General features: G+C 47.6%; 1 protein-coding gene and 1 long non-coding RNA gene across 5 annotated transcripts; one reads left to right on the top strand and one right to left on the bottom strand.

Annotated features, from left to right (window-relative positions):
• The first annotated feature begins 123 nt into the window (after positions 1–123).
• il1rl2 (interleukin 1 receptor-like 2) lies at positions 124–13,686 on the top strand. Of its 4 annotated transcripts, XM_030111988.1 has the most exons (13): positions 145–226; positions 1,907–2,042; positions 2,469–2,732; positions 8,005–8,227; positions 8,303–8,471; positions 8,721–8,886; positions 9,366–9,428; positions 9,699–9,825; positions 9,964–10,103; positions 10,188–10,334; positions 10,812–10,997; positions 11,925–12,101; positions 12,536–13,686. In XM_030111988.1, the coding sequence occupies exons 3-13, from the start codon at positions 2,654–2,656 to the stop codon at positions 12,727–12,729; spliced, it is 1,671 nt and encodes a 556-aa protein (XP_029967848.1). In that variant the 5' UTR covers positions 145–226; positions 1,907–2,042; positions 2,469–2,653; the 3' UTR covers positions 12,730–13,686. The 4 variants fall into 4 exon arrangements, with proteins under 4 accessions (XP_029967850.1, XP_029967848.1, XP_029967846.1 ...); XM_030111990.1 differs by lacking the exon at positions 1,907–2,042 and having other exon boundaries at positions 124–226; XM_030111986.1 differs by lacking the exon at positions 145–226 and having other exon boundaries at positions 1,430–2,042.
• Positions 13,687–17,755: 4,069 nt separating this feature from the next.
• Positions 17,756–19,539, bottom strand: LOC115403251 (uncharacterized). The gene is made up of 3 exons (XR_003933194.1): positions 19,251–19,539; positions 18,813–18,863; positions 17,756–17,827 (listed from the first exon to the last, which is right to left on the bottom strand). It is a non-coding gene; the product is annotated as an uncharacterized LOC115403251 (long non-coding RNA).
• Between the last annotated feature and the right edge of the window lie 4,964 nt (positions 19,540–24,503).

The following is a 24,503-nucleotide window of genomic DNA, read 5'->3' on the forward strand; positions in this document are numbered from 1 at the left end:
TCATACAAGCGGACGCCTGACAGCAGTTTTCAGCTCTGGAAATTCCAACATGAAAACCCGCCCCGCCCACCCTGCTTATATAGAGAGACACACACACACACACACACCCCTCTGACAGTAGTGAGACCTGTCACTGAGGGTGGTGGAAAAACGCCTCTATTGGGACCGTCCCGAATGCGAGTCGCAGGTCACGACCCCTGGAAGACTGGACCCGCAGAACCAGCTAGTGAGTGATGAAGTGGGAGTGTGTGTTTGTGTGTGTGTTGTGGTGAAGGTGTGGCTGTGTTCTGTTTTTGTAACATACCGATTGTTTTTAATACTGTAAGTGTGTCAGAGACAGTTTGATTTGATGAAGACCAGAGCAGCTGGTGAGTGATGCGGTCTTGACACAGCAGGTGAAGCGTCTCACTGTGAGAAACAGGAAGCGCAGGGTTCTTCTTTCTCAGCATCACGGAGTGGAGGTGTTCTGCTGCTGGAGACGTCCAGCAGAGGAAGCAGCCCTGCAGGCTGGATAATGATGGAAACACCCAGAAGCTCTGCTCCTCTGCAGACTCAGGAAATAAAATCACTTCTCAGTCATTAGTCCTGAAACTCTCCGCCTGTGGATGAGTGGCGAGGAGCCGCATCAGGACCGTTTCTCAGTGACCCTCTAGACCAGAGTTCTGACCCCTTTAGGACCAAAAGATCCGCTTCAGTGACTCTCCCTCGAGTCCAGCTGTTCTGGAGACGTAAAGAACGTTTAACCTTTAAACTGAGGCGACTGCAGCTCAGGAAGCTTCAAACAGAAACTAGATCTCATGATGCATTGATGAAGTTAGGGTTCAGGATAGTGAACATTTCATTAAATTTAACCTGTTTTTGTTCCTGATTTGAGCAGTTGTGCTCCTATTTTCAAGTATTTTTTGTTGACAATTTTGAAATTTTAGCTGTTTGAAGCATTTAACCTTCTTTTAAGCAGTTTTGCTTCATTCCAACCATAATTGTTTTTAGAAATTCTTATGTCTTCTTATGTCTGTATTCTTGCTTGTGTTGTACGTCGCTTTGGACAAAAGCGTCTGCTAAGTGAAATTGTAGAATTGCAGAAATTCTAAACATTTTGCGTTTTTAAGCCGTTCTATCACTTTTTTCTCCATTTCTTGTGGTTTTAGCTGTTTTCCTTAATTTCCCTTGTTCCTTTTTTGGAATCCCTTTTGAGCCAAGAGTGATGAATCCCAGTGAGCAGCGCTGTGGTGTGGTACTTAGCTTAAAAGTAAGTTTAATGTTCATTCGCATATTATATTGTGAAGGCTTCGTGGAGCCGCTGCAGAGGGACTGAAGAGCCGCAGGTTGAACACCTCTGCGCGTTAGAGTCCCAGAATGCAACGCTCAGCTCCTGCACGCAGCAGGTGATGCTGGCCTACATTAGAGCGGGGCTTCTGGTTGGCGGCGGTGGGAGGAAGCGTGGCGTGGAGGGAAGTGGAAACCCCGGCAGCTCCTCGCAGCTTCAGCAGCTGCAGCAGCTGCAGCAGCGTCTCGGCTCGGGTGAGGTCGACTCCGGCGCCGTCGCTCGCTCTGCTTCTACACCCAGAGAGGCGACACCAGATACTGTCCTTTACGGCATCGTTTCACTTTCAGTGTTGATTTCAGAGCAGTTTCACGTGTCGCGGTTGTTTTTATTCCTCACCTGAATAGAAGAAGTGACTCGATTCTCAGGTCTCTGGAGGAGACGGGAGCTCAGGAAATCGAGCCGTTTCTTTAATCTCTCTGCTTTTCCTGGAATCCCAGAAACACAAACTTCCTGACGGCTCGTTTCATGAAGCAGGATGGAAACATGACTGCTGGAGGTGGCGAGGGGGAGCGTGTGCTTTTCACCCTGCTTCACCTGGAGGCTCCTGACGACCGGTACCGTCCTGGTTTTTGTCGATAGTTCTTGAACCGGTCTGGCAGTGAGACGCAGAACCAGGGATTCGAGCCAGAACCATGGATCGTCTCTGGTCGGCCGGCTGAGAATCGCTCGGTGTCGTTGAACCTCGGACAGATGAAACTTACTTCTTCACTTCACTGTAAATTTATTTTTTAACTATTTAAATGTGTCATGAGTCCAAATGCTTCATTAAATTCTGCCAACTTTTTTGTTTTAATAACACTTTCATTGGTTTTTAACAGTAGCTTTACATTGCCTTTTATTTTGGCAAATTTTAATTCCAATTCTATTTTCTAGATTTTATTTTATTCTGTATTTTTTTGTTCTATTTAACTTTTAATCATCATTCCTATTATATCTCCTGTTATCTTGTATTATTTGTCTTATTATCACAGGTTCAAAGTGACGCTATGAGCTTTAATTCCCGTGTTAAAACTGCAGTGACTGACCGTTTATTATATTTTCATTCATTTTAATTTCTGCATGAAAAAAAAAATCAATCCCTTTATTGATACGAACTTTAATTTATATTTCCTTTTTTCCTTTCTTGCTCCTGACTGTGGAGATTTTTCTTGCCCGGCGTGAAGCGACCCGTGCGAGGGGCGGGCAGGACTGACCTTTGACCTCAGACAGAGCGGCTTGTGGGAGCGTCTTGGGACTGGCTGGGCGTGTTGGACTCTCACTTCCCCTTCAGGAGCCGTCCTGCTGAGTGTGCCAGTCGGCCGCAGACTGAAGCCTCCCTCCGGGAGCATGGCGGCGGCGGCGGCGGCGGCGGCGGCCGGCTGGATGTGCGTCCTGGCGGCGCTGCTGTCCTCCTCCAGGGCGCTCGGTGAGTCCTCGGCGCCTCGCGGCCGAACGTTCCGCTCCACTCTGGAGCCGTCGGTTTTGTCGTTGGAGCTGCTGGAAACTGCCTCCATGCTTTACAACTGAAATGCTGTGATTTCTGGAGACGACTGAAGCGTGGATTTGTGTGTTTGTTTCCATCCGATGTGAAATCGGCTCATTTAAACAACTCCATCCGCCGGCAGCCTTCAGCACTTCGTTCCAGAAACAAGGACAGGAAAAAAGACAAAGTCAACAGCAAAAAACCAACATCAGCAACGTCCAGTAGCTGCAGTTCAGGGAGAGTGGATCTGTGGTTTCCAACCCGCGGTGTGCGTGAGCGAGGGGGGTCCAGGCTCCTGAGCAGGCGGGACGAGCCGACGGTTCATCTGGAGTTTCCATCTCAGAAACCTGCTCAGATCGGAGCAAGACGGTTTTTACCTGCTACTTTGAAACGGACTCCAGCCCGACGCTTCTGATGGTTTCATTATGAAGAACCGTTGGAAAAACAAACACAAACTTAATGACTGGGCTTGTAAAGATACTTATGTGTATTTAAGTAAATTAGGTGTGTTAAAGGGACGCCGTTCAGTGTGGAGACCGGCGGAGCAGGATTTTAATTAGCGGTGAGTCAACAGAAACCAGCGGTGGAGCTGGGAAACGCAGATAACAGGCTGAAAAAGAAACCTTCAGACGCTCTGAGCCGTCTCCAGGCTGCCAGCAGATCAGCAAAACCACAACCGTGTTTCACTGACGTTTCCACTCAGAAACAGAAACGAAAATTAAAAAAAAGAGTAAAAAATGACAAACTGATGAGCTTCATCAGAAATAATCACAAACAGGACTGAAGATGTGAAAATGTGATGAGTCGAGATTAAGAAAACAGACTGATGAAGCTGTAAATGTGGGACGAGAGAAAGAGCACTGTTAATGTGGAACAACACAACCTCGAGCTGAAGTCATGAACTCTGCTCTCCTGAGCTGAGCTCAGACGCTCGCCGCCGCCGTTTCCCCCGCCGCTCCACGCCGCTTCTGGAAACCACCGGCAAAATGAAATCTGGAGGAAACGCGTCCCGACCACCGACAGAACAGACGCTGAGGCCAGTGGGAACGTTCCGGCCTAAACTGTAAAGTTAAAGTTAATGCTGGAAAAACCGAAACACTGTTCTGAGGAAGAAACACCCCAATCCTGTTTTCTTTTCCTTTGTCTTTTTTAACTGGCTTCTGGAACTGATAAATCAAAATGTTTTCTGTACATTTCCCGACTGAAAGCAACCCCAACACACAGACAGCAACTCGTCACAGATAAACACTGGCTGTTGATATCGGGCCAGTTTCACTTCTAGATATGCTGAAGGTTCAATAAGTCAGAAATTTACTCAGAACTCATAAAAATCGTTCCCGTTTGTGTGACGTGATGTTACTCACTGAACCTTTACATGATCGACATCGGGATCCCTCACGAAAAGTGACTTGTAGCACAGAGAATACAGTAAACGTGAATTTCTTTCAGCTTTGAGACGTGTTGGTCCAGATAACAGTGCTCTTTCTCTTGCCCCGATTCACATCAGCTCAGAATGGGCTGTTTGTGTTTTTAATGGCGTGAGGCGTCTGGCCAGCCGAACACGTCCCGCTTTTTTATTTAAATCAGTCTAATAGGTGTGTAGATATATTTTCTGTAAGTATCTGTAATAATGGACTTGAACTGCAGGACTTGCTCGAGACACTGTGGAGGGACTGAAAGCTTGGTGTTGAAGAGATGAGGAGAAACATTTCCTGTTTTCAGCGGCGCTCTTCCAGCCTCGGCGCTCGCTCCGGCAGTAAATCTTTCTGTTTTTCTTCTGCCGACTTGACTGAATCATGGGGTCACGGACTGGTTTACTGAAAGGCTTCTCTGCTCGAGTTTCCTGGAAGCGTCTCACCTGAAAGACGTCAGAGGAAACTTCACGCAGAGCGGAGTGAGCCAGCAAAGGTCGCCTGAGAGGGCAGGGCGGCGCCGCCGCTCGGCTCTGAGCCGCTTCCTGTGAGGAGGTGACGCCGTCGAGCTCTTCTCATCCACCGGACTCTTCAGTGTTTCTGAAAAACCTCCTTGAAGGAAACAGCAGGTTTCAGTGCTTCTGCCGTTTCCATGGAAACAGACGTGGTTTTCAAAACGTTGCTGTGCGGACATCGGACTTTAATGAAGCTGCGCGTTTTTACTTGAGCTGCCGTGTGAACGGAGTCTGACTCTGGACTGTGGGATCGCGGTTCGAACCCCGGTTCAGGCAGGCAGAGCATGTCGTCTGAAAGGTTTCGGCTTCCAGAGTACGGTTGCAAAGGGGCGGAAAATTTCCAATAAATTTCCAGAAACTTTCCATGGGAAGTTAAGCTGGGGAACTTTGGAAATATTCCAAACAGAAACTTTCCATGGGAATTATGGGGAATTATTTGGAAATTATGGGAATTAACAGGAAATTGAGAGAAATTTAAACAAACTGCATCATATCCAAACATAAACGTAAATATTTCTGTCATAAGCAGACATCCCTGCAGAATAATACAAAAACATGACATTTCAACAGATTTATTTCAGTAGAACTTTAGTTTCGATTCTTGTATGAACAATTATTTTAATGAACAACCAAAACATGAAGGTTGAGTAAGTACTCCCCCCTCCCCTCCCCCACCCAACCTGCAGAAGAAACATCAAATTTGAGCTAGCTACCACCATAACTAGCTCGCCTCTTAAATGGCCAATGAAACGGAAACTAGCTTTCATTTAGCACCTAACTTACCAGCTAGTTAGCTACTGCAGCTGTATTAATACATTTTTATTTAATATTTGCAAGTGAACAGGGCTGGGGTGAATATATTTACCCCACGATATTATCAAAACTTACTTGACTTTATATACTCCACGGGCTCAGAGGTGTGGCTTCAATAGTCTTGTGCTTTGAGCTCAAAAATGTGGCGTCCAGGCTTCAAGAAGTCAGCTGTGCAGTGATGGAGGAATGCAGTGCATGTAGGGGGCGTGGCCTCAGCAGCCTGCAGTCAGCACTGTGCTGTGTGCAGTGATGGAGGAATGCAGTGCATGTAGGGGGCGTGGCCTCAGCAGCCTGCAGTCAGCACTGTGCTGTGTGCAGTGATGGAGGAATGCAGTGCATGTAGGGGGCGTGGCCTCAGCAGCCTGCAGTCAGCACTGTGCTGTGTGCAGTGATGGAGGAATGCAGTGCATGTAGAGGGCGTGGCCTCAGCAGCCTGCAGTCAGCGCTGTGCTGTGTGCAGTGATGGAGGAATGCAGTGCATGTAGGGGGCGTGGCCTCAGCAGCCTGCAGTCAGCACTGTGCTGTGTGCAGTGATGGAGGAATGCAGTGCATGTAGGGGGCGTGGCCTCAACAGCCTGCAGTCAGCACTGTGCTGTGTGCAGTGATGGAGGAATGCAGTGCATGTAGGGGGCGTGGCCTCAGCAGCCTGCAGTCAGCGCTGTGCTGTGTGCAGTGATGGAGGAATGCAGTGCATGTAGGGGGCGTGGCCTCAGCAGCCTGCAGTCAGCACTGTGCTGTGTGCAGTGATGGAGGAATGCAGTGCATGTAGGGGGCGTGGCCTCAGCAGCCTGCAGTCAGCGCTGTGCTGTGTGCAGTGATGGAGGAATGCAGTGCATGTAGGGGGCGTGGCCTCAGCAGCCTGCAGTCAGCGCTGTGCTGTGTGCAGTGATGGAGCAGTGGACTTGCATTAAACCTGCTTGTTTTAGCCAAGACTATGCTACAATATATTCCCCCCAACTATATTGAGGTTCCCTGTTAAAGCCGCTATCCGCGATTTTAATTTAACCAGGACGAGAAAATGCTTTTGACATCATGTACTAGGAAGTCCATGCTACATTTCTGTGAAAAAACATCTCACATTGATCAGCGTGTTTTGGATATCTGGCGCTGCCTGAGGATTCAGCGTGACGACCTTTCTGCTCCACTGGCAGCAGCAGGGGGGCGGGGCCAACATTACAAATTCATTTCTGCAGCTGCTGTCTGCATCGAACATGTGGTGACAGGGTGAAATCTGGTTCACCTGAGACCGAGTGGCCGTTTATTTTTAACAAAAAAGAGTTGAAGTGGCTTCTGCTGTGTTTCCTCTGGAGCATTGTGCACGCTATGGGATGTGCATGCAGCGTTGTGCACGCTGAGTGGGAGCAGAGGGAGGGGGGAGTGGGAGGGTTTTCTCAACGTGAGGAACCAGTCAGAGAGCTCGGGGGCGGAGCCAACATTTCAACCTGAAGTCAGGGCTCAGAATCGTGCAGAATCACGGAGAGCTCCTTCAAGGGCCAACCTTCAATTTTGTAAATTGCTTATTTATTCCCGTTAATTCCCATGCAAAGTTTCCAACTTTGAAAATTCCCGGAATTTTGCAACCCTACTCCAGAGTCTCACCTGGCAGGTGAAGCGCCGCCTCGGCTGCCTTGCTCAGAGGCCCTCCGGCACTGATCCTGACGAACCGGAGCTGCTGCTGCGGCGGCTTGATGACGTGCCGACCTGAAACTGTGCAGTCATTTCAGTCTGAGTGAAACTCCAGACATGAGTCTGACGCCGCTCCCCCCTGCTCGGGTGAATTCCCATCAAATCTCACTCAATGAACCCGAATTATTGAAGTAAACTTCAGTTCTGCAGTGAGCATTACCTTTGAAATACTGGGAACTAATACATTAAAAAGGCTCTCATTTCTTCTACTCCTTTTTTTTAATTATTTTTTTAGTGTCGGGAGAAGCGGGGGTTCTTCAGTCATAAAGAAGATAAAATCAGTCTGATAATGCAGAACTGAACATTATTCATACGAGTGGAGCAGCGTGTGTAAAACACAAAGACTGAATGAATCATGTTTCTGTGCATTCATTCATTCATATTCAAAATGAAATTAATCATATTTCAGAAAAATGCAAGAAATTAGCAAAAATCATGAGATTAATGGATTTTAAATTGAGTGAATGGATTGAGAGCCATAAATATTCTATACATGACACTCACAGTGGAAATGGCAGAAGCACAAGAATCAAGAGAAAAAGAAAGAAAATCAAAGGAATTCAAGATTTTTGACAGAATATTAAAGATGAAAAGTACAGGTTATTATAATTAGCAAAAAATGTGCAAATAAGTGGTTCACGCGTTTTAGTTGTTTGACAGTCTGAATAATTTCATTCCTGGAGGCCGAAGTCAGGAGCGAGACGTACAGAGAGAAATGAGAAGCAACATGACGGCAGGTCTTCCTGCTCCGGAGCTTCATGTGTCGACTTGCTGCACTTCCTCCTTCAGGCCACAGCGGGGAGACGGACGTCTACCGAGTGAGCGCCGGCCGCCTCTTCCTCCTGCGGTGTCCCGCCTCCGACGCCGGCAGCCGTGTGTCCTGGAGCCGGGGGGAGGCGGCGGGCCCCGGGACCGGCCCCGGCCTGCCCGCCGGCGTGGAGGTGAGGGACGCGCTCCTGTGGTTCATGCCTGTCCTCAGCCACCACAACGGAACCTACACCTGTGAGAGGAGGTAAAACCAGACCAGCCGTCCACCTCAGGCGGGAGGGGAGCCCCCCGCTCTCTGACCCTCTCTTCCTCTCCTCAGCTGTGAGAATAGACCCTTCAGGATGACCTTCTTGCTCTCAGTGACCTCTGAACCCTGCCCTGATCCGTCTGAGGTCCGGACCATCCCAAACGCCACCAGTGGAGAACTTCCCTGCAAACAGGAAGACGTCTTCTCTCTGGACAGTCCGAGGGACGTCCGGTGGATGAAGGTCCGACTGTTCACTGAGTGTGTGTGTGTGTGTGTGTGTGTGTGTGTGTGTGTGTGTGTGTGTGTGTGTGTGTGTGTGTGTGTGGACCAGAATAAGTTTTAAACCAACAGTGAGGACATTTTTGCCTCACCAGACCTTTTTGAGGGTTAAGACTTAGGCTTCGGGTGTGGGTTCTGTCAATGAATGTCCTCACGACAATAGAGGTTCACACGTGTGTGTGTGCATGTGCGTGTGTGTGTGTATGTGTAGGAGTGCCGCTCTGTGCAGCAGCATCGGCAGGAGGGTGACAGAGGAGGACTGAGGCTGCTGGCGGCCTCACAGAGGGATGCTGGGAAATACACCTGCCTGGTGGACGTCATCGTGGACGGGAGGAAGTTCACGGCGGCGCGGAGCGTCCAGCTGAACATCGAGTCCGGTACTGCTGGCCTCTCAGTCCCTGATCAGAATGGAGTCCGTGTTTTTCATGGAAAACATGGCTGCTGGTCACTGGAGGCCACTTCAGCAGAAAGCTGCAGACAGTTTTAGCCTCGTTTAGCTTGAAACTGGTTTTAATTTTAGCCTGATTTAACTTTATCCCAATTAAACTTTAACCTGATTTAGCCTTATTCTGATTTCGCCTTAGCCTGATTTAGCTTTATCTTGATTTAGCTTTCACCCACTTTAGCTTTAGCCTGCTTTAGCTTTAACCTGGTTTAGTTTTAGCCTGATTTAACTTGATCCTGATTTAGCTTTACCTGGTTTAACTTCATCCCGAATTGGCTTAATCCTGATTTAACCTTAGCCTGATTTAGCTTTACCCTGATTTAAGTTTCGCTTGATTTAGCTTTAGCCTGATTTAGCTTAGTTTTTTCCCTGCAGCTTCCTAGTATTGAACGTGATTTGTGATTCTTGCAGCTCCAGTGGTCGTGGAGCCACAGGTGGTGATCCCTCAGGAAGATGTGATTGTTGTTCGAGTCGGTAAGTATCCCACATTTTAACAGCTGTCACAGCTGCACATCGTATACAGATAAAAGTATATACAGTATCAAGAATCTAGAAAAAGCTTTTTATTCCCAACACTGTTTAATATTCCCATCATATAAAGTGAAAACTGTTAGGTCAGAAATGACGTCCAGGTGTGACACAAAGCCTGTGAAGTGTTGGTCTCCACACGTGGACGCCCCGCTGTGATTCATGATAAAAATGAGTTTAACGCCAGCGTTTGTTTTGCCCATTGGCCGGTGGCAGGCATGAGAGCAGAGGTGAAGTGTATCGCCTACATCGGCCCGGAGGACGATGAAGAGATCTCCACGTATTGGACCGTTAACGGGTCTTACACTGAAACGATCAGCGAACTCAGCGAGTCCTCCGAGCTGTGAGTGTCTCTTAGGCCATGTAGGAGAAACACTGGTGGCCAGAGTCTCCAGCTAGATCTAGGTTTGTCCAAAAGGAGCTGGAAGTGCGGCAGGGAGCATGAGTGATGTGGCAGCAGCAGCTGATTTGCCTCCTGCAGGGTTTCCCACGGCGGGAAGGTGTTCTGGCACTCCACTCTGTCCGTCTCCAGAGTCCCGCGCCGCTTCTTGGACGTTCCCATCACCTGCCACGTCCAGAGCATGCTGGCTCATAAGGAGGGCTCGGCCCGGCTGCGAGAAGGTGCGGCCTGTTGAGGACGTCTGTCTGGTCGATCTCCAGGTTCTGACCTGTTGCCATGGTAACGTGTCTCGTCTGTCCCTCCAGCGGACCACAGTGTCTTCCACCTCACCGTGTCCCTCTGCCTGGTGGCCTCCATCTCGGCTGTGGTCCTGCTTGTTCTCTTCCTGTTCTTTAAAGTCGACCTGGTTCTGGCCTACAGGAAGCTGCTGACTCATTTCCCCAAACCACGAGGTGACCGTCACGCTTCAACACGCTCGATTCTACTGCGCTGACGGAAGCACTCTGGGCTTTGAGGCCGGAGGCAGCTCTGCTACAGACATCAGATTTTTTCAATATTTGTTTTTGGATAAATATAGTCTCTGGAATACGTCAGAATGAGCAGAAACCTTGTTAAATATGCATTAAAGATGCGTTGTTAGGTAAATATTCTTCTTCAGTGTCACAATTCAACATGTGTTCCCTCTGCCACGTTCTTAGATAAAGCCCAGACAACAGTGAATTCAGGATTTCTGCCTCCATGGCATAGAGATAAAAATAGTGATATATACGACTGTCAGAGTGTTATTGGATCTGAAATATTAACATGATGCAAACGTTACAAATTTACTAAATTTTTTTCATTGGTAAATACAATTCTTTGATCAGATGACATTCAAAATGTGCTCATTATATCGAAACTGACTTCCAAACGTGGTCATCACCTCCCAGCTCCAGACGGGAAACTGTACGATGCCTACGTCAGCTTCCTGCGTCCCGACGCCGCTGGATGGCCCGACGCCGCTGGATGGCCCGGCGAGACGGAGAGCTTCGCTCTGCGGATCCTGCCCGAGCAGCTGGAGGACCGGCACGGCTACTCCCTGTTCATCCCGGGACGGGACGACTGCCCCGGAGAAGGTCTGTGGCCAGTCTGCACGGTTCCCTTTGAGATGTGCTCCGAAAGGAAAGGTCTCTGCAGCTGAGGGCAGAAGAGGAAGAGAACCGGCGGTTTGTTCTGCGGACGAGGAAGTCGATGCAGTGAGAATCCACGAGACGCCCGTCACACGACGGCTCCGAGTGGCGAGGCAAAACCTTCGTTTAGCCGTGACGAGAAACGACTCCACTCTGTGGAAACACTCAGGCTCAGCCTCCAGGCAGAAGACAGAGATGCTGCTACTGCTCATGAGCACTATGGAAGGAGAAAACTTCTTCTGCACAGTAGAACAGTGTTTTCCTCCAGAATGGCATGACTCCTGGTCCCGGTCCAGATGCTCCATGCTAGCGTGCTGACCGATGCTAATGTGCTTAATGGCGCCGAATGCAGGACTGTAGCCGTGGATCTGAGGCCGGTCACTCCTCAGCCTTCAGGGAAATCTTTTTTCTCAATCAGAGCTTCCAGATTAGAAGTTTTCCCGCTGCAGCGAGCGTAATCTGCACCGTGTTTTGAAAAGTGATTTGGAGCGTGTTCTCGTCACGCTTCCTTTGTTGACATGCTAGCTGCTGACGCTATGAGGCGCTTGTCCCTGCAAACCTGCATTCAGGTACGGCATGATGTGTTCAGGTACTAACACATGGTAGAGTGTATTATACTGTATTGTTCTCTGCAGGATGTGTGTGTGTGGTTTCATTACTGATCAACAGCAACGCCTAGTGGCCCAACATGAAGACTGCATCGTCTTCACTGTTTCTGCCGTCATTGTGTTGATGGACAGTTTTCAGAACATTGCTGTGTAAAACTTCAAACTTTTCTGAAAAGGAAAGGCAGAATCGATGCGTTTTCACTGAAAGGTTGTGTGAAGGAGGCCTGACTGGTGATTTATCCGTCCCATCCTTCGTCTCTTCCAGCCATGCACGACACCGTTTCCAGCAGGGTGAGTCAGTGTCGCAGGCTGATCATCGTCCTCTCTCCAGAGGAGGCGCCGTCCTCATACCAGCTCCGGGACCGGCTGTGCTACGAGCAGCAGGTCGGCCTGTACGACGCCCTGACGCAGAGCGGGCCTCGCGTCATCCTGGTGGAAACTGGTGAGGACGCTTCAGATGGATGCTGTGTCTCCCTTCAGTTTACATGTGGAAAATGGATGAAATTTGTATTAATTTAATCATTTTGAATCTCCCTCGGTTTGGAAGTTAGTTTTAAATCAACCAATCAAGGTGACTCTGGTTATCACTACTGATTGGCTTTGAAAAATAAAGATGAACGGAGTATATTAGGAAAAGACTACAGACCTAAGAAGTGGTTCAACACAGCGAATGTCATTTATTGTCGTCTGCTAATAAAAGTGGTGGGGAGGCAGCTGAGGAAACGCCTTTCATCCATGAGCAGCAGCGTCTGTGGTGGTTCTGAGCCGATCCTATTCAGAGCAGCTGCGGTCATGAGCAAGGCGGACGTCTTCAGAGGGCAGCAGCTTCTCCTCCACTCAGACGCTCGGTGTGTTTGTTGCCTTGTGCTCCCCCAGGTGGTGCGGTGGACTACAGCCGCCTGCCGGAGTCTCTTCGGTACGTCAAGTGGAAGCACGGAGCGCTGAAGTGGAATGGCGTTCATCCAGGATGTGGAAAGCTCAGCAGGTCGCACGCTGAAAGAACCTTCTGGAAGAATCTGAGGTACCACATGCCTCCGGTTCCTGCCCGGCGCCGTCGGACTGTTGTCTGAACCCGGTTCGACATGGAGCCTCGTTACATTGACACACTGGAACTCTGGACAGAGTGTCCTGCTGGCGTATTTGGTCTTTATTGGCATCAAGTGTTCCAATGAAGACAGACTGAAGCAGAATCTGGAAGAGACCCTATTCGTGTTTCCCTGCTCTATAATATCTCATTTATTCTGGTGCTTGTGAAAGAAGTCATGAAGGTACAGTGGAAATGGAAATATTAGGTGCTTCTACGTGTTTTATGAGTCAGTGTCGAGCACATTTCAGTTCAGGGGTCAAATACCATTGACTGTATGTAAAGATGGGCGGAGCTAATGTGTCATAGCATTCTCATTGACTGTATACAAAGATGGGTGGAGCTAACGTGGCGTCCCCCACAGCGTTCTGAAGCTTCCAGAAGGTCGTCTTCATGCTGAACACTGTAAACCAGATGTAAATGTGATTGGTCCAGCCTGTCACATGACCGCATCACATGGACAGAGGAGGAGCTGTGATTGGCTGATTCATGCTGAACTTTAACTCCTAAAATCAACTCAACAGACGACTGCTGTGGAAATCGGAGTCTGGTCCAGAAGGAACTGGAGACGGAGACCAGAACCTGTTCTGAAATCCCACTTTTAATGTGTTTATTTACGCTCTGAAATTCAGCATTTTTGAACGGCTTCTATTCGGTTCTAATGGGACTCGAGTTCTTTGTGAAACCAACATCATCGCCCCCTGCTGGAAGTTTTACAGCTTTTTCTGCTCTTCAGCGTTTGCTTCATTTTTCACCGGCAGAGGCTGATCTGTCAAATCCAGTGAAATAACCAGAGCATCCAGCCACAACAGGAGAACCACCCTCACCGGAGGACCCCCCTGCTCCACCCTCACCTGAGGACCCCCCTGCTCCACCCTCACCTGAGGACCCCCCTGCTCCACCTTCACCTGAGGACCCCCCTGCTCCACCCTCACCTGAGGATCCCCCTGCTCCACTCTCACCTGAGGACCCCCCTGCTCCACCCTCACCTGAGGACCCCCCTGCTCCACCCTCACCGGAGGACCCCCCTGCTCCACCCTCACCTGAGGACCCCCCTGCTCCACCCTCACCTGAGGACCCCCCTGCTCCACCCTCACCTGAGGACCCCCCTGCTCCACCTTCACCTGAGGACCCCCCTGCTCCACCTTCACCTGAGGACCCCCCTGCTCCACCTTCACCTGAGGACCCCCCCGCTCCACCCTCACCTGAGGACCCCCCTGCTCCACCTTCACCTGAGGACCCCCCTGCTCCACCTTCACCTGAGGACCCCCCTGCTCCACCCTCACCTGAGGACCCCCCTGCTCCACCCTCACCTGAGGACCCCCCTGCTCCACCTTCACCTGAGGACCCCCCTGCTCCACCCTCACCTGAGGACCCCCCTGCTCCACCCTCACCTGAGGACCCCCCTGCTCCACCCTCGGCTCTGGTGATCCCTCCTACTCCGCCCCCTGCTCCACCCAGTCGTGCTGTTACCGTCAGGCAGAAGATAAAAGTTTGTTGTGCTGTTTTAAAGAAGAAGCAAAAGAAGCTGCACTGTTCTGATCTGTTGTGTGAAAGAGTTTGTAAGTGTGCTTTTAACTTGGGGTTAATCTTTCATTTCTGTTTTTAGTGAAGCACAAAGTCTCTCTGTCTCTCTCTGTCTCTCTCTGTCTCTCTCTCTGTCTCTCTCTCTGTCTCTCTCTCTGTCTCTCTCTCTCTCTCTCTCTCTCTCTCTCTCTCTCTCTCTCCTCTCTCTCTTGTTGTGGTGCAGAGTATACGTAATGAAAATCTCTGTATTTTCACAAAGCCCTATAATTGTGACGAACTACAGAAAACATAAAACTAGTTTTAATTTAAACTTCTGCTGTAAAATCCAGTCCCAAAAAATAGTGTTCGAAGAAAACTTGTTAAAGTTGATGAATTCTGCATGTTTGTCCAGACGCTTTGAGGCTAAGCTAGCTTGTAGCGTCCAGGTCTCAGCTGAGGTCTCTGGGTGGTGGTTAATCCCAGGCGGCCTGAAATGTCTCGTCACTTATTCATGTCGGTGTTTTGATTGTCTTAAACCTTTTTTTATGACCGTAATAATGTTTGCTTTTAATCCTGGTGAAACATTGATGCTTTTCTCGTGATATTACACCTCGAGAAGTGGAAGGTGCTCCCGGTCTCTCTGCCTGCTCCGCTGGACTGCCTTGCTTGTCAGAACTCCAGCCCCACTCCCACAATCATCATCACTGTCTACCGTCCCCCTAAGCCCCGTACCAAATTTTTTAATGAATTTTCGGCCCTTCTCACCCACTTTCCCACTCTCTCTCAGCAGTTATTCTGCTGGTTGACTTTAACAGTCACATGGACCTATAGCTCGTCCCCTTACCAAGGACTTCTCCTCATCACTCGGCAGTTTTGGCTTCTATCAGTTTGCAGATTTACCCACTCACAATAAAGGACACACCCTGGACTTCATTTGCTGCTCTGGTCTCACTCCTAACTGTACTGCTGCTCAACTTCATATTACGACCATTTCCTCCTCTCGTTTAATGCTCCCCTCCGTCTCTCCGTTTCCAAGACAACATAAAGGATATTAACATGGACTCCCTCTCCTCCTGCATCTCCTCCCTGACTCTGGACTCCTCCACCCCGATGACCTGGTCTCCCTGGACAATAATGGACTCACTCACATCCTCAGCTCACTCGCTCCTGTAAAATCTGGCTCTGTTTCCGTCACCCGGTCTGCTCCCTGGTTCACTCCTGATCTCCATACCTTGAAATCCAAAAATCGTCAGCTTGAAAGACCCTTTCAGAAAACTGGTCTCAACATTCACAAAGACGTGTATACCGCTCATCTGTCTCCAGGACTCCATTTCTCATGCTAAATCACAATATTGCTCTGGTCTCATCTGCTCTAATGTCGCCAGCAGCAAGACAATCTTTTCCATATTCAACAGCATCATCCAGCCCCCTGACTCTCTACCCCCCCGCCTGGACTCTGCTGAGTCCTGTAACTCTCTCCTTCAGTTCTTTAATGACAAGGTCTTTAAAATCCACCAACACCTCTCCGCTCCCTTCCTCTGAACCTCTCCCTCCAGCTCATCTACTCTCCACCTTTGACCTCCCTCCTCACTCTGATACCTCCGTCCTCATCACCAAGTCCAAGCCTTCAACCTGCAGGCTGGACCCTCCCCCCACTATCCTGGTCAAATCCTGCCTCCCCTCTCTACTCCCCCTCATATCAGCCATCATCCACTCCTCGCTGGCCTCTGGAATTGTTCCCGCTCTTTTTAAATCTGCAGCTGTCAGCCCCATCCTGAAGAAACCTGGTTCAGACCCCAACAACTTCAATAAGCTCCGCCCCATTTCTCACCTTCCCTTCATCTCCAAAATCCTCTCAACTCCACTCCCATCTCACCCTCAACAGTCTTTATGAACGTTTCCAGTCCGGTTTCCGTCGCTGAAACAGTATTATTAAAGATCACAGATGACCGTCTAATGGCAGCTGACCACGGTTTGACCTCCATCCTCATCCTCCTCGATCTGAGTGCGACCTTCCACACCGTTTCTCCCTCCATCCTGCTCAGTAGACTCTCCTCCATCGGCATCACTTACCCCCACCTGCACTGGTTTCACTCCTCCCTCACTGGAGCACTCAGTTCATCCAGCTCTCAGCCTCCCCCGTAACTTCTGGTGTGCCCCAGGGCTCCGACCTGGGGCCCCTCCTCTTCATCATATACCTTCTTCCCCTCGGCAGTATTTTCCGTAAACATGGTATTAACTTTCCTTGCTACGCGGACGTCACCCAGCTCTCTCTCTCTCCTGTAAACCTGACTCCACTCTCCACCCTCCTCCCTCACCCTCTGTATCTCAGAAATCAAATCCTGGATCACCTCAAATTTTCTGAAATTGAACAGTGATAAAACTGAACTCCTTCTCGTTGCCACCAAGTCCTCACTCTCCAAATCTGACAGGTTGTCCCTCACAGTGGACAGCTCCACAGTGTCCCCTCCCCCAGGGGCGGACTGGGGGGTAAAAGAGGCCCGGGAGACATGGACAGACTGGCCCACTTCATGCGTCGTGTGGCAACCAACCAGCCAGCAACACAAGTTTCATATTCCTGAGTTCCTCGCTGAAAAAAGAACCAATTTGGACCACAATCATAAAATAATAATTAACCTTAAGCTTTAAGTAGCTTACTGTAAAATAACTGTAGGTATATTATGATTTTATAGCATGTTGGTACAATAGAATTTAGCTTACCTATTTGCCAGTCTGTTAGTGACACCCCCTGTCTATACCATGAGTAAACCACTAGAGGGCAACTTAATTACAACAATAAGTTCATTTCACAAAGTTTGTTTTATTTAAAGCGACACTTGATAACTTTTCAACCTTAATAAAACATTTTAATATCTTTTGTGATGATACATTGACTTACAACTAGTTGAATGACCCCTCTGTCACGGCCTGAGGGCTTCAGTATTGCTTTCATTTGGACTAAGCAGCTGTGAGGAGGGTGGTAGGAACCCTGCACACTAAAAAACTCCAAATGTGCGGACTGCTTTACAGCAGGCGTCACATCATGATATAACATTGTTTAGCCACCATTAGGTTCATTTAGATTCATTACCTCGTCGCTCTCCATCCTTCACACAGCCACTGGAAACAAATGTAGGCGAGTTCAGTCCAACAGCACGCCACCGGGAGCAGCATTTTACGACGCCACACGCTAGTCCTCATGGGAACTGTGTTATTTGTTCAGGCAAAACACTACCGCTTTTGTCCACTGGCGCCGCCAAAATCAACCAAAACTGAAAGTTCCTTAGTGTCGCTTTAAAAATAGATGAACAATATAGATGTAAATATTATTTCTGTATATATATTACAGATAAATAAACTACACAGCAAGCAACTATACAAACAGCGTGATAACTTATCCTTTATATAAAATAAAAACTGTGCAGCTATTATACAAACAACTATACACAATAATACAATATAAAAACTTATAGTTATTTATATCTTAACCTTTGTTAGTCAGTTGTGTTAAAATGTTTACAACCATCCACAATGTGGATCACAGTCCTCTCCGGGTCCCCTCTGGAACACATGCCGGCCTCTATGGGTGAGAGACAAAACATGACATGAGCTATAATAACACATCATCCCATCCTGAAACCTGGGTTAAAACTAATAGGTCACATTTTAAATGTTAGTTCAAGAGTCTGTAACAATAAGTCATTCACTAATTTAAAGATTGGTAAGTAGCTAAGTCACACGCAATGTGAATAGAAATATTCCTGGATTTCGGTGCCGATGGTGACCTTCATACAGTAGGCTATTGGATAGTGGTGATGATGTAGTTGATGGTTGTTTGATAGGAAAGTGACAAGGGAACCTCTACCTCCTCTTGATCCAGAGTCAGACTGATGGATTTGTTTGTTTTTTTCTATATTGAGAGTGAGGTGTTCCTTGAGACAGACATCATATTTTCCAAGTAAAAGAATGATCTCTAAAAAACAGCCATGATCAATAGTCTCATCATCTAAGGTGTGCTGCTTCTGCCTGCTTTCCTCTGTGACTCAGACCCCTTCTGCCGATGAGCTTGATCCCATCTATGATGCGCTCCAAAACTTGTCACCTCTTGCATACTTGCTGTCTGTCATACTCATCGACTCTCAGGTGTATGTGGGTGAAGGTGGTCACGTCAGTGATAAAGGAGCTGCTATCTCAACATTACCATAAGCCATGCAAAGAAAGCAGAGGAGTGTTTTGGTTTGTTCATTATATGTCAGTCATTTCTGGTTTGTTCCATCAAACAAAATGGCCTCTGCACTACAGGGCTGTCTGCCTTCTGCTTGCGGTGAAAATGGAGGAAGAGGTCTAAGTCTCTGGCTTTGGCCTTGTGAAACAATCAACTGATGGGGGGGACCTGACTTCTTGTCCTTGGCCTTCTGTGTCAGCAGCAGAGACATCAGACTACAAAAATGATTGGCAATGTGAATTGTTAGAGCAGTTTTAGTGGTTTACTATCAACAGCATTTGATATTAGTGCATGTGGGTTATGGTTGGGCAAACAAGCATTATTCTCATCAGCCTTACCGTAACAAGTCTGGGATTCACTTCTCTGTCCACATCTGGGTTATATTTAATCTAGATAAGAGATTAATGTTATTAATTATGCTAGTTTACCAATCATCATCATCACGAATCATTATCAGTAGGTATTTTACATACAAAAGAAAAAAAATAATAAATTCTGGGATGGTGTCACTGAATTATTCTGATAGCGAACTTGTACAGACAAGTAAACAATTCATTAATTTATGGTCATTAAGTATTACAGTCAATTAATTGATAAGAACAGGTTAATTTCAACCAGATGACAACGTGGCTACAAAGGTGAAAGACCCCATCGCATCATAATTAGCAACAGCACAGCCAGGTTCACATCTACAGGAAATGTCGCTGTGCTGAATTATCTCACTTTAACCAAATACATTTTCATCAAAGCATCAACAAGTACCAAACATAACTTACTTGCCGGTCATGAAGGGATTTTCTCTTTTTGTCCCTGAGCTTCTCAGCGCCACCTTTTCGTTTTGTTTTGTTTTGTTTTTCTCCATATTTTGTGCATTCTTGCATCCATTCAAAGTTGCCGTCAGATGTCCGTCTCGGCTGTGTGTGATTGACAGGTGACAGCAGCTGCAGAGTGAGGGAGTGGGTGGGACTTAACCACCGCAGGGATGAAATGTGATTGGCTATCAGCAGCAATCCCAGGTAAACCAGCCTATGGCATCAGGAGCTGTCCAGCTGACAGCCCAGCCTCCTTGTGGAGCGGACCATAGCGCTGCTGGCGGGGTCGCGTCAGACTTTTTTTTTTTTCTCGTGGTCCGACCGGCCCACTGAGGCAGCGGCCCACCGGGAAACCTCCCGGTGCTCCCGATGGCCAGTCCGCCCTTGCCCTCCCCTCAGGTTAGAGTCTGGGTGTCGTCCTCCACAGCTCACTCTCTTTACACTCCCACATTAATAACCTCACTCGGTCTGCATATTCACACCGACGCAATATAAGCCGCCTCCGCCCCTCTCTCACCCCTCTCTCACCCCTCTCTCACCCGTCAGACCACTGCCATCCTGGTTCACAGTCTGGTCACCTCCCGCCTCCACTACTGCACCTCCGCTCTGGTTTCCCCACAAATCCCTCCAGAAGCTCCAGCTGGTCCAGAACTCACCAAAACCCCTTCCTCTCACCACATCACCCGTCCTCCAGCAGCTCCACTGGCTCCCAGTCAAATTCTGTATCATTTTCAGGATTCTTCTGTTTACATTTAAAGCAATCCACCCCCCCCCCATCTGTCTGATCTCATTCATGTTGCCCGCCCCCCCCACGCTCCCTCAGGTCCTCCTCTCTGTGCCTCCACCCCCCTCAGCTCCCTGGTGAGCAGAGCATCTGGACTCCAGAACATCCACAGCATCGACTCTTCCTCAGTTCAAGCCCAGACTCAAAACCCTTTTCCTTGTTGTTTTATTTATTTGTAATGTGTTTTTCATCGAGTGTAAAGTGTCCTTGAGTGTTGTGAAAGGCGCTGTGAAATCAAATGTATTATTATTATTATAATTTTCTATTAATGGGTTGATGATATTATCTCCAGTTTGTCTTTGGATTTTGTGGCTTTCCAGCTTTATCAATGAACGGGAAAAGACTGAGTCAGCTGATCAGACTGGAGGAATCAGACACATCGCAGTCCACGAAGCAAGCAAACTCCAACCAAGGAACACGGACCTTAACACAGGAGCGCCACGCCCACAGGAAGTCAGATCACAGCCACACCCACTCACAGGTAGAGTCCCCAGGTGAAGACACGAGGGGACCAGGAACCAGGTGAGAACATGAGGGGACCAGGAACCAGAGGCAGAGTGGAGAGAGGCTACGTTCACACACCAGCTGCTTTCCCTCGTTTCCATGGAGACGGAGTCGGAGCGTTCCTGAAAAGTTCCACCTCAGGAACCATCTTCAATCAGCTGTTTCCAGCAACTTCGAGCGCAGTTGTCATGGAAACAAGCCAAGGTGCGGTAAACGTTTGTTTCCAGGTGAAAAGGTTTCATAAAGGAGGCCTGGGTGTCGCTGCCACGCTGCAGTGGACACCAGAACAGGCCTTTCAACACACACACACACACACACACACACACACACACACACACACACACACACACACACACACACACACACACACACACACACACACACACACACACACACACACACACACACACACACACACACACACACACACACACTCACTCACTCACTCACTCACTCTGCAGTAGGGCTGAACGATATATCGTTATCATATCGGTATCGGGATATGAACATTCAGGGCATTACTTTCTCAAAATCAACGATATCAAGATTTCCCCTGCTTGCCCTGCGTGCCAGCTGCATGCACAGGTCAGGCCGGCCAACCACAAACCTCCTGTACTGGTTGACAGCTGATGGCAGAGGGCGGCTGCAGAATCTGCACAAATGAGTTTGGTGGTAGTGGCAGTGAGTTCTCATAAATAAAACTACATTTTTTTTTATTAGGGACCGAGCCCGAGGGCGAGGTGGCCTCAACTGAGGCCACCTCGCCTGAGGGCAAGGCCTGTATTGTTCTTCGTTCGTTTCTTATTATTATTATCATGACCGTGTGTTTGACGGCAAATTTGACCCCCTAAACATGCACGAAAACTCACCAAACTTGGCAGGCACATCCGGACCGGCGAAACATTTGATAAAATGCAAAAATTTACCCTATAACCCCATCCGCTCTCTAGCGCCACCTAGAAACAGTAGAATAGCCGCCTTAACTGACAGGAATGTCGTAGAATGATCAAACCAACGGCCACGCGTTCATCTCCTCGAGATCTAAAAATAATGATCTGTTATTTTTGACCTAAATCGCGCAGGAATTTTCACTTTCAGTGTAAAATTTGGCAAAAAATGACTCCTCATTTAAAAATTACCTCCTCCGAGACCGCTGGTCGCAGAAATGTCAGAGTGGCGCCAAATAATAGAAGACAAGCTTCTCTTCCGATATTGTTCAAAACTTTTTCAAAAGTCTCACGGTGTGGATGCTGTTAACCCTTAAAGTTTGAAGTCTGAAAATGCACTTGCAACACTACAATGGACCCTGTGAGCCGCACGAATGTCGCAGAGAAATAAAATCAACATGGATGAATTCGTCTCATCGAGATCTACAATTTAGCCAGAGACATACCTATACCTAAAACCAACAGGAAGTCCGCTATTTCCTGTCAAATCAAATGTGCCTCAAAACACTTTTCACTCAAAAACCACTAATATGGACTGTTTGACCCTTCACAGTGTCGTACAGAGAACAAAAACATATGCACGCGTTCGTCTCATCGAGATCTACAACTTTCTCACCCGTACCCATGACCTAAATCAAACAGAAAGTCCGTTATTCACACTTTCTGTGTCAAATTTTGCTAAAAAATCTCGCCTTCTTCATCAATTAAGTCTTCTACGGTCAAAATTATAAGTCTGACTGCTCTGAAAACTTGACAGACGTAAAGACAACTAAAATCCCTTTAAAACTTGAGGGTGTTTTTTTCATTTTGGGCAACGGGAATGCCAAGACCAGCTGTTTCTACCAAAGAGAAACTGGTTGTCTGCCGAGTCACACTCTAACATCATGTGACCTACTTAAGCCATATATGGGCATAGAGCCTCTGTCGCTGGTCTGAGAGCTGCTGTAAAACATTCTGCATGTTGTACCTGCTTTCCACAGTAGATGGCGCACCGTGACCACAAATCACACATGACTGAAGCAGCAGTTCCCCTGCAGCAGCAAGTCACTGAGGAAGCAACACTTGAAACACATTGGAATGGTCTAAACAGATGTCACCCTGCAGAAATGTCACCTGACACACACCATACACCTGAAATCAGTCTTTAAGCAGGTTAATGGATGATGGATGGATGGATACCTGGATGCACAGACAGACAATGGGATGTATGGAATCTACTCTGACACTCAAATGGATATATTGGTGTTCGTGAAAGCAAAGAACACATGACTATCAAAATAAAAGCCCCACACCCCTTCAAAATAAGTCACATGTTTGCAAAAAATGACATTTTTAACAAAGCATGTTCATAATTTCAGGTTCAACAGGCTTTTTTTCTTTTTTTCTTTTCTTTGTTTTTTTTACTTATCTTTGAATTTTCTTTTTGTTGTGATGGATTTATTTCTCAGTTTTATATCCCATTGTAGTTTTTATTCTGCTGCGCAGCACTTTGGAAACATCTGTTAGTTAAATGTGCTGTAGAAATAAAGTGGATTGGATTGTATTGAAAGGTGTTAGTTCAGACTCGTACCACTTTACCGCACTGATGGCTGAGTGGTAGAGCGCCCGCCTCTCAACCACAAGGCCGTGGGTTCGCGTCCCGGCCGGGTCATTACCAAAGACCGCCTTCTAACCAGTTGCTCGGCACATACAGAATGAGGCAGTGTGTCGAACACACAGAGCTGCCAGATGTCTAACCCCCCCCCCCCCCCCCCCCCCCCCCCCCCCCCGCAGCTTTCACTGCTCACAGTAGCTGTTTGGCCTGGGGGTAAGAAACAGAGATAGGTGCCGCCTCATGCAGTTGTGCATAGGGAGACTTTGACTTTTTGCAAAAGTGGAGCAGACATGACTACCAAAATAAAAGCCTCACACACCTTCAAAATAAAAGTCACATTTTTGCAAAAAATGACATTTTTAACAAAGCAGCTTCCTAATTTCGGGGTAAACAGTGTTAGTGGAAGCATGTACTGTTTTTCCAAATTATAAGGTCAACATCCCTTCAAAATAAAAGCCTATTTACAATAGATAATGAGGTCAAGTCATGAAAATGGATGTTTATGGAGGAGGAAGATGGATATATTGGTGTTTGCTAAAGTTGAGCACACAAGACTATCAAAATAAAAGCCTCAGACCCCTTCAAAATAAAAGTCACATTTTTGTAAAAAATCACATTTTTAACAAAGCAGATTCATAATTTCGTTTTAAACAGTGTTAGTGCAAGCATGTACTACGTTTCCAAACTGAAAGCCCAAAATCCCTTCAAAATAAAAGCCCATTTACAACAGAAAATGAGGTCAAGTCATGAAAATGGTTGTTTATGGAGGAGCAAGGTTCCCAGTGACCTGGACTTCAGTCATCAAGGTACGAGGACGGCCTCAGTGGGGCCACCTTGCCAGAGGGCTCGGTCCCGTCCAATGCCGCTTGCGGCTTAAATTTATTTATTTATTTTTTTACATCCTTTTGTATTGATGTAACACCCATAAAAATTTGTGTGGGAGCACCAGCATTTAAAGGGTTCACTGGGTGTAATTCCTCCATTCCTCCAATAGAGTGTGCAGTAGCTCTAGCAATTCCTTCTTTTTCCTGAGACGAGAGACGTGTTTTTTTAAAATGATGTTTTAGCGCTGGAAACTTGTTCAAAAGTTAAGTTCAAGAAATGTTGTCAGGAGTTTTTGGGAATCTGGACTATTGAGATGAGGACTAGCTAAACCAGTTCGTTCAGGATTATGCAATAAACAAGATGGTGTATCGGTCAGGATACAGGAATGAGGCCGATGTTCCTTTGTTGGACTGTGAGGGTCAGTCCATTTATTTGGTTCACAGGCAGTGTTGTAACAGTCTGAAATAAACATAAATCCAAATGAATGTAACAGACTCAATTTGTAACAAAATAAACATATAAAAACATAAATCCTCATAAATCTGCTCCCATAAGCATGTATT

Source organism: Salarias fasciatus, chromosome 16, assembly GCF_902148845.1.
Source record: "Salarias fasciatus chromosome 16, fSalaFa1.1, whole genome shotgun sequence".
NCBI classification, from domain to species: domain Eukaryota; kingdom Metazoa; phylum Chordata; class Actinopteri; order Blenniiformes; family Blenniidae; genus Salarias; species Salarias fasciatus.

What these genes read in the sequence shown, in the direction of transcription:
- il1rl2 (XM_030111990.1), top strand. Translation starts at nt 2,654, where the DNA reads ATGGCGGCGGCGGCGGCGGCGGCGGCGGCCGGCTGGATGTGCGTCCTG. An exon ending in CCAGCTGAACATCGAGTCCG is followed by an intron (nt 8,887 to 9,365) that starts GTACTGCTGGCC and finishes TGATTCTTGCAG; the next exon opens with CTCCAGTGGTCGTGGAGCCA. An exon ending in TGTGATTGTTGTTCGAGTCG is followed by an intron (nt 9,429 to 9,698) that starts GTAAGTATCCCA and finishes GGCCGGTGGCAG; the next exon opens with GCATGAGAGCAGAGGTGAAG.